The 9933-nt window shown below is 39.4% G+C and overlaps 1 protein-coding gene across 2 annotated transcripts in view; it reads right to left on the reverse strand.

Annotated features, from left to right (window-relative positions):
• Positions 1–9933, reverse strand: part of Wdr37 (WD repeat domain 37) — a 68713-nt gene that overhangs the window by 57745 nt on the left and 1035 nt on the right. For both annotated transcript variants that reach the window (XM_031359764.1, XM_031359763.1), the window contains exon 2: positions 972–1149. In XM_031359764.1, coding sequence (XP_031215624.1) covers positions 972–1109 — 138 coding nt within the window. In that variant the 5' untranslated portion in view covers positions 1110–1149. The remainder of the gene's footprint in view (positions 1–971; positions 1150–9933) is intronic.

Genomic DNA, 9933 nt, shown 5'->3' on the forward strand with positions numbered 1-9933 from the left:
AAAAAAAAAAGAACCTGTAAGAAGTAGCCTGCACTGAACAAGCAGCAACTTTGCATCATTACTTCCTAAGGACAGTGCTATTTTCCCAGCACCGACACTGTGTCAACTCCGCAGCAGGCCGTCATCCTTTTGGTTTTTAGGTGAGCACTACGGCCTATGGAATTAAGTACTGAATATAGGGTTTGTATACGAGAAGCCACATGCAGGAAGTTCTTATGTGGTTCTAGTAAGATCCCATGTTCATAAAGGCCAATTCCTCATATTCAAGCCTTTCTATCCTACAGTACTATGGCTGATACAGTCTAATTGTGAAAAAAAAATAAAAGTATAAGTATATTCTTATATAGGTATCACTATATATGATTATTTTAATAAAGCCTACTTTATCTTGATTTCACAATAACACTCTTCAAAATTCCTACCATTTTTGATATCTATAAAGGCATTAGAAAAGTATGAGCAAAACTTAACATTATTAGCCATGTCTTAGTACATTCATCAAAGGACAATATATTCACTCTATATAGCAGAGACAAGGACAAAGGCAAGTCACTTCAGAAGCAGGAAGAACATCAAAATTTTAATTCTCCCCCTTTCTTGAGAGCAGTAGAAACAAAAAACCTGGCTAGAAAATCTAGACAACTAACCCGTACAAAGAATAAATTGAGTCCTTATTGTAACTGTCATACCACATCTTTTTGTTATAAATATATTAACCTTAGCTATGGTGGCACATGCCTTTAATTACAGCACTTGGGAGGCAGGAGCAAGTGGCTCTCTATGAGTTCGAGGCCAGCCTAGTCTACATACCAAGCTCCAAGACAGACAGGACTGCATAGAGAGAGCCTGTGCTCTGTCTGGCAGTAGGAGCCTTTCTTTGGTTTTTGAGACCTACATGCATTAGCTTAGTTTAAGCACACTTCAAGCATGACAGCCATCTTTACAGTGGGCGCTGACCAGTGCTGACTTACTTGTCCTTCTAACATTTCTCTTGGCAGTCCAGTCCTCTCTTGTTCTGAGCTGTTAGTTCTTCGTATAGAAAGGCTATGAGATTTGCGCTTTTGTTTTGCTTGGCGAGCAGTTGAACAACTTCCGCTTTCTGTGGGCATTACTTCTAGAAGGTAGTGTCCTGGTCAGTCCTGCAATAAGCTAAATAACAGCAGGAAAACAAGTACTTCATTTCTGATACAACAAAATCAAATAACCAGCAGACAAGGTAAGGACTTCTTACTCAGGTTACAGCTCACGAAACAATGAAGAACTCAAGTGTTAAGGTCAATTGCAGTGATTCTTGTTGTTTAAATCTTTCTCAAAACTGTTTAGCTATTCTAGTTCCTTAATCTAACCTTCTAATTTTCAAAAGTCTCTTTAAATCAGTGGGCTTTTTTTCAATCTCAAAATGTGCTGCTTTGTGGGTTAGAGAGATCACTTAGTGGTCAGGAGCCTTAGAGTTCAATTCTCCAGGATATGAGGCCTTCTGGCCGCCACCAGCACCAGGCACACGTATTGTACAGACATACATGAAAGCAAACCACCCAGACACGTAAAACTTTTTTTTTAATCTTTGCTGTAACTTTAAAAGTAATTTTTGCTAAATCTGTTGGTCCATTTGGGGCTTCAAACTAATGAAACATGTAATCTTTCATCAGTTTCCAGTTTACTGCTAAATGAACAACCCAATTCACTACAATCTTTTTTATAGTTTTTAAACATTTTAAACACTATTTTCCTTTGTTTTCATGTTAACTGCTAATATACAAAAATACAAAAGATTACTGTGTATTGAGCTTGTATCTCACATTATTACTGAATTTCTTTATAAATTTTAGAAAAAAATTCTTTAGATTATTTTGTCATGTTTTTAATGTAAATTACTGTTCTACCTGAAAGAATGAGGACATTTCTTTCTTTTTAATTTGCAAGTCTTATTTCCTTATACTTTTGGCTAGACATTTTACAATTTAGAGGTAAAAATGCCTTCACCCCTGAGAATAAAGCCAGCTACAGGTTTTCTATAGTTATTCAACCAGTTGATATTTCTTTCTTATGTATTTTCTATAAGCTTATTTCCCAAGTATGTCCTGAATTATCATGCTTCTTCTGTACCAATTAATATAAGGCCATAGATTTTCTTTGTAGACCTACACAGGGTTTAATTACATTGATAATTTTCAAATACAGATGAATACTGATGCCCATGGAAATTCATTCTCTGTCTCTACTTTTTTGTAGATTACCTAACCATGTTTACACTTTTACATTGGGGACAGAGAGATGGCTGGGCAGGTAAGATCCATGTAAGGCTGACAACTCAAGCTCATTCCCTGAACTCACATTTAAAAAAAAAAAAAAAAAGGACAAGAAACAGATTGCTATGACACTGTGGCCCAAATCTATAATATATTCCCAAGAGCTGTAGAGCTGGGCCATACAATACTATTTATAAAACACACTTAGCTTTTTGAGGACTTCCCCACTGATTTAGATAGTGAATGAACTGCTTTATATTCCCACCAACAGTATACAGAATTCTCCTTTTCTCTACATCCTAAACAACATTTAGTTGGTTGGTTGTTTTTTTCTTGAAGATAGGTGTACTGGTTGATACAACTTGACACAAATCTACACACATCTGGGAAGAAAGATTCTTAACTGAGAGTAAGCCTCCACAGATTGATGTAGTAGTGCCCAGCCCACTGTAGGACGTACGACCTCTGGGTTGTATAAGAAAGCAAAGAAGGTTAAGCAATCCAAGGAGAATAATCCAGTAAATTGCACTCTTCCATAATCTCTGTTTTAGCTCCTATCTCCAGATTCTTACTGTGAGTTCCTGCTTTGGAACAGACTCTAGGTCAAACACACCCTTTTCTCCCAGAGTTGCTTTTGGTCACGACGTTTATTACAGCAAGAGAAAGCCAAGTAAGAGCCCGGTGGTGGCAGCACACACCTTTAATAGCAGCACTAGGAAGGCAGAGGCAGGGGCTCTCCCAGTTGGAGGCCAGCCTACTCTACAGATCAAGTTGCAGGACAGCCAGAGCTACACCAACAGTTTCAAAATAACCAAAAAAGAAGAATGAAGGATAAATTAGAAGAAAGAAAGCTAACTAAAACAATAGGCATTCTAACTGTGTGAAACAAAATCTCAATCTAGTTTGGATTTGCAGTTCACTGATGGATAAAGACATTGAACATTAGCCATTTGTAGTTCTTCAGCTGAAAAGTATTTGTTTAGGGCTAGAGAAATAGATCAGCAAGTAAAAACACTGGCTGCTCTTCCAGAGGACTAGGGTTCAATTCCTAGCAACATGGCAGCTCACAACTGCCTGTAACTCCAGTTCCAAGAGAACCGACTCTCTCACACAGACATACATGTAAGCAAAACACCAATGTACATAAAATTTTAAAAAGATAAAGTAAAAAATATCTTTTAAAAAAAGTATTTGTTCAATTTGTTTTCCCATTTATTGACTGTACTGACTGGGTTGTTTTTTGGTATCTAATTTTTAAAAATTCTCTATGTTCTGAATACTCTCTTTTGTTAGATGAACAGATATCCAAAAATTATCCTGCCATTCTAGATGGTGTCTCTTCACTCTCCTGTTTCTTTTGCTATGGAAGCACCCTTTAATTACTAAGCTGTTAATCCTTGCTGTTATTTCCAAAACAACTGAAGAGTCCTGATGGGAAAGCTCTCGACTATGACTGTATCTTCAACTATTTTCCTCTAGCAGTTTCAAATTTCCATCTTCCATGAAGATCTCTAATTCATTTGAGTAGATTTTGACAGGGTAGAAGGTTCTAACTTCAATCTCCTACATGTGGATACATGGTTTTCCTAACATAAATATGTTTTCAACACCTGTCAAAAATCAGATGTCTGTAGATCTTAAAAGTTTTAAGATGGTAAATTTTAAATTCCTGTCAATAACTCTAATCAGTGCCATATCTGTGCTAGCATTTTTTTAAATTTCTCCCCTCCCCTCTCTCCCCCACCCCACCTCTCCCTCTCATTTGAGTTTGAGATTTTCCTGGTTCTTCATACACCAACTGATGCTATCAGTCTTGAGATCTGTTACAGCAGGCCTTTCCTAGAACTGCTTTGACAAATCTATAATATATTCTATAATATAGAATTGCTTCCTGCTGCCAGATGAATACAGAAGGCAGAAGTTGAGTTAAGGCTCCCTCTTCATGTGCCACCACATGAGGAAGACTCCTGGTTACTTCTGAATGGTAGCACAATAATTCACCCTCCTCTTTGGCTCTCAGTCAGATTGTCATGGCTGAGGATGCTCATTACTATTCCCCACAATTTCCTTGCCACTACAGAGGGACAGTCCCTTTTGATTTTATGAGTGTTTTGCCTACATGTATGCCTGTGTGCAACATATATGCCTAGTGCCCACAGAGGTCAAAAGAGGGCATCTGATTCCCTGGAGCTGGAGTTATATAGAAGGTTGTGAGCCACCACGTAGCTGCTAGAAATCAAACCACCTTCCTCTGGAAGAGCAACATGTGCTCTGAACTGCTGAGTCATCACTATTTGCCATGGACAGAGACATAGTTTCTTTCTTTCTTCTGTTTTGTACTATTCTTTGCCTGAGCCCTTTGCTGTCCCTAGGTTGCAGACTTCTACAACATCAAAGTAGGAACATGTAACGGAAAAGGAAATTAATTTGTACCTTATGTTTCAGATCTCAGGGACTTACCCAATCAGTCTATTTATCTTTCTCCATCTTTCAATCTTCCATTTGTTTTACATATAATGTCCAGTGCTCCTAACTGTACTTCATTTTTTTCTATATGGGAAATTATTTTTGTTAGTTTTCCCCAACTCCTTTTTTTCCCAAAAGCAATGTTTTTATTTCCAGAGTTCTAACCTCATTAGTGATGGGAAAGTAGGAAAGATCTTTTATCATTCCAGGGGCCTCTAAGCTGGTATGTTATTAGCAAACACACAGGCATGCAACTTGCTGGGTTTGGTAAACTAATGACACTATCTAGTCTCACTCTAGTAGAGCAACAGGTGTCAACCAACCTTTGCTTCCATAAGAATCCTGGACTTAGGATTTTCACCTACAATTGCTATTTCTGAAGGTTTAGAAACCACTGACAGAACAGTAGACAGGAAAGAAGATGCAGTTTCCACCATGTAGTCAAACATCCAATTAAAGTTCTTCTTTTATTCTTCAAGAAAACTGGCTGACTCTGTTTCTTTGCAGTAGCTTTAGATCCACAGTCAGAATGTGTAAGATCCCACTCACCTGAGAGCCTACTCTTCATCTACTCCAATTAAAGGAGACATAGAAGTGCTCTCATCTCAGCATTCTGTGTGCAGCTCTTCTGCACACTATGGACAGTTTATTTCCAATTGCTGCCTCATATTTTCTATAACTAGGATATGTCACCCCAAGCACCACAGGCATCTAGCTGTCCTGAACAAATGAGTCACTGTCGGAACCCAATAACTTATCAGGTGCTTTTTTTCCATAAGATGTTTACTAGCGTCTTTTCTTCTAACAGCCATTGATGTTAATAGCCTGAAAAGCAGACTATAGCTAGGAAATTTAGCCCCCAGGTTAAACAAAATGGTAATGTGGAAGCCAAAACCAGCACGGGACCTCCAGACATGTCTGATAGGTTCACAACTTCAAACTCGGTCTCTGTACCTGTAGCTCCTACACTAGGAACACCAGATCCTCTCAGTAGCTGTAATCTATTGTCAGTCTTTCTCTGTGACAACATCCTCATCTTTACTTTTGCCTCTATATTTATAACCTCTACCTTTCCTCCCAGCAATCTGTGCTGGTCCTATGTCTGTTGACGTAACTGAACTAAATACAGAGGACACTAATGAAGCACACATTTGACTGTATCTGTGAGAGAATATTAGAGAGTGGAGAGGGAGACACACAAATTAGCTCTGTACATTGCCACCTCTTGGGCTGGGGTCCGGGACTCAATGAGAGGAAAAGAGAAAGCTAGCAGAGCACCAACTCTATGCTTCCTGACTGTTGCCATGGGCTGGAGCACTCCTGACAACAGGCCTCAATGGGCTGCATTCCTCTCAATTGTAAACCAAAACAAACCTCCCCTGCTTAAGTTGCCTTGTGTTAGAAAGTTGGCCTCAGTGATAAGAAAAGTAACTACTCCAGCACCTATTATCATTCCCTTTCATTCACATCACACTAAACAAAAAATGAAAGTCTATGAAGGCTTCTGTGCTGGTTTAAATATGCTTGGTCAAGGGAGTGGCACTATTCGGAAGCATGGCCTGTTGGAGTGGACGTGGCCTTGTTAGAGGAGAGTGTCACTGTGGGGGTGGGCTTTGAAGCCTTCCTCCTAAATGCCTAGAGACAGTCTTCTCCTGTCTTCAGAACAAGATGTAGAACTCTCAGCTCCTCCAGTACCATGCCTGCCTGGATGCTGCCATGCTCCTGCCTTGATGATAATGGACTGAACCTCTGAACCTGTAAGCCAGCTCCAATTAAATGTCCTTTATAAGAGTTGCCTTGGTCACAGTGTCTCTTCACAGCAATGGAAACCCTAAGTAAAACAACTTCCAAACCATGTACTAACATGTACTAACCATGTATTAACAAAAAAGTAATTAGAAAGAGAGTGGCAGGAGGATCAAAACTCAAATCCAGCCTTGGCTGAAAAGGGAGTTTAAGGCCATCCTGGGTTACCTGAAACCCTGGCTCAAAAAAATAAAAAGATGACTCAGAGGTTAAGAGCCCATGCTGCTTTTCCAGAGGATCCAAGTTCACTGCAGGAACAGTCAGGCAACTCAGCACCATGTGCAACTCCAACTCTAGAGTAGTCTCCACCTTCCTACTGTTGCAGCCCTTTAATACAGTTCCTCATGTTGTCGTGACCCCAACCATTACTTTCATTGCCACTTCCTAACTGTAAGTTTGCTACTATTATGAATCATAATGTAAATATCTTTGTTTTCCAATAGTCTCAGGCAACCCCAGTGAAGGTCACAACCCACAAATTGAGAACCTCTGCTCTAGAGAATCTGATTTCCTCTCTGGCTCTGTGGCCACTGCACTCACATGGCACTCATGCAGACACAATTAATTAAATGTTTAAATTACTAAAGGTTTGGGGTTTGTGATACTAGCAAGAAAGTACACAAGATAGTAATCACTTGTAAAAGAAATACTCAAATGGTGTACACAGAGCCCAAGCTAGCAAGTGAAAACAGAAAGAATAGAGAGTAAAAAGGAGAAAGTCGATTGTGGGTAGACCTGAGGTTGAAAAACTACCACAGACTGTTGCTCATGAGACTGAAATTGATCAGCAAATAGAGAGGCACTAATCCTCACACAAAACCACTGTGAGGGAGAATTTTCAAGTTCAATTCATAGTCTGAAGGTATTTTACAAACTAGACAGTATTAAAAAGGTAACTGAAAAGGGAAAGAAAACTCTTTCACTCTGAAAATAAGATAGGTCTACCAGAGCGTAATGGTGCCTACCTTTAATCCCAGCACTGGGAAGAAGGGGGCGGGGAGAAGCAGGCAGATCTCTGAGTTCAAGGCCAGTCTAATCTGGTTTACATAGAGAGTCCCAGCACAGGACAGTCAAGGCTACACAGAGAGGAACTCTGTTTCAGAAGAAAAAAGAAAATAGGTCTGGGTGGGATGCAGCTCACTGAGAAGGAGGCTGATTGATAAGCATGCTGAGACCCTGGGCTTCATCACTAGCACCACACCAAAAAAATTATTTTATAAACTTACTTTTACTATGCACTAATTCTCCTATATATGTTTTTAAAAAGAAAGAAATCTGAAGCTCCAAAAGGTAATTACTTTCTTTCAAAGTACATCAATTCACCCAGTTCAGTAAGACAGAGCAGTACACTAAATGTAAAGCTACAATAGTTTCCTCCTGCATCTTACCTGACTAGCCTGTCTTATTACATGCTGGCATGGGCATATCCTCTCCCCTGCTGTTTGTAAGCAAGGCAGAACAATACATGTCCAGCTTTAGTGCAACATATTTAACAAGTGAATAAAATCTCTACACACACTGTTAATATACCGAATTTACCACCTTGGCAAACGGTATAACTTTAAACAGCACCAATGAACACTTAGCTTTCTCTCTTTTCAAAAGGCTCTTTTGAGTACATACGCTCAATAGTAAGGTGTTACTATCTACAGCATCAGATTTTTATGAAGTACACACAACCAAAAAGGGAGCCTGATGAAAGAGTTTTTACAAGCAATACAACAAACTTAATTTATGCTTTTACTTGAAATAATATAAAACATTACTCTATTTCATACCTTTAAGGAAGAATTTTAATTTTCTTTCAACAAGAAAAAAACCTGGTTTATTTCAAATTAAATACCCGGTTTATTTCAAAAATGTTAGTTATACATAAAAGAATGGTTATATAAGGGTTGCAGATGATAGTATAAACTATAAAATGTCACTGAACATCCAAAAGTTCAATAAAGGTATTAATATTATTAATATTTTAAGTGTTTTTTTTATATAATAGTACTTTTAAAATTAACTTCTAGAGGGCTGAAACACCAATGCAATATCTAACCAGTGACAGAGGAGTAAATGGTCTCTACAAGCAACCTTGGAAATCTGTCACCAGAATTGTTACTTAAAATGTTCTGTCACTGATGAAATGAAGGCACACGATGGGCATTTATCGAGTCTAAGGATGACACTGAGCTGACAGACATCAGTAACTAAATAAGCTACCACCAACAATTTTTTATCTCAGTCATCAAAAAAAGAAATTCAAATCTAGAAAGCATATCTTTCCTTAAAGAAATCAGGACAGGACAACTAACAAAACTCTTAGAATCCCTGCTGGCGGAAATACCCAACCCCCAAGGATTTCAGCTCAAAGCAAGGGCAAAGTAACTTAACAGACCAACACACCTATACAAAAGGAGTATCAGCACAGAGTAAGGAAACCGAAGGAAACATACTTAGGGCTTGTGTCCAGAAATTTCTGCAAGAAGGCTTGATATTTTTGCTTTTTTGCTTCCAATTGCAAAAATGCAGCTGTCATAAACATCAAGGTCACACTGTTATCACATGTGGCCACTGGCCACTGCCCTGCTGTCTCCTATGGGCAACACTAATTAATAGAAGGCCGCTACTTACTTTGGTCAGGTTATATTTATATATAATATGCTCAAATATGTGGTCTAGACGTCAAACACTTGAAAATGTGATCAGCAAAGTAATCAACAGCAAGGAAGGTAGCATAATAGAAGATTTCTTAGAAAAGGGAGACGTATCCTGGAGGCTTATTATCACCAGCTGCACTGCTTAGAGGTAAAAAGGTTTCAGTAATGCTTTGATGACATACTTTGTAGGCCAAAACAATCAATGTAAAGAAAATCCATCTGAACTGCAAAGAAATTGCCTAGCAATCTACATCCGGGCAAGAGAGTGGTGTAGAGCTAACGGTCCTAGTCTTCAAGCACAAGAAAGTCGAAGAGTTCAAGTTAGATGATAAAACCGCTAAGAAACTGGTCAATCGTTCGGTTGGTTATGTCTGCTCGTGAACTGAAATGGCGTATTTATGCAACTTTTTGGTAAAACCGGCCCATTAAGATGCCTTAAAACTTCGGAGATGGAAGTGTACGGGGAAGAAAAAGAGAAGTCTTCAGAAAGAGAAACAAAGGCGTGGCGGGGGTTTTACCACTTCAGCATCTGCTCACCCCTCACTCTCCGCCCCCCACCCTTCCTCCTTCCCAGAGGCCATACCCCGTCGTTGCGGGATCGAAGGCCACCTTCTTCAAAAACCCTGGGCTTCCCACAGGACACAGGCAGCCAGGTAGACGCCACGTGAGTTCACAGGGAACCAGAGAGAGTACGCAGGGTTAGGACTGTATCCTTCGTCCACCTCGAAGCCTCGTCCCCACCGCCACCCCGACACCTGACATCC

Source organism: Mastomys coucha, unplaced genomic scaffold (genome assembly GCF_008632895.1).
Source record: "Mastomys coucha isolate ucsf_1 unplaced genomic scaffold, UCSF_Mcou_1 pScaffold7, whole genome shotgun sequence".
NCBI classification, from domain to species: Eukaryota; Metazoa; Chordata; class Mammalia; order Rodentia; family Muridae; genus Mastomys; species Mastomys coucha.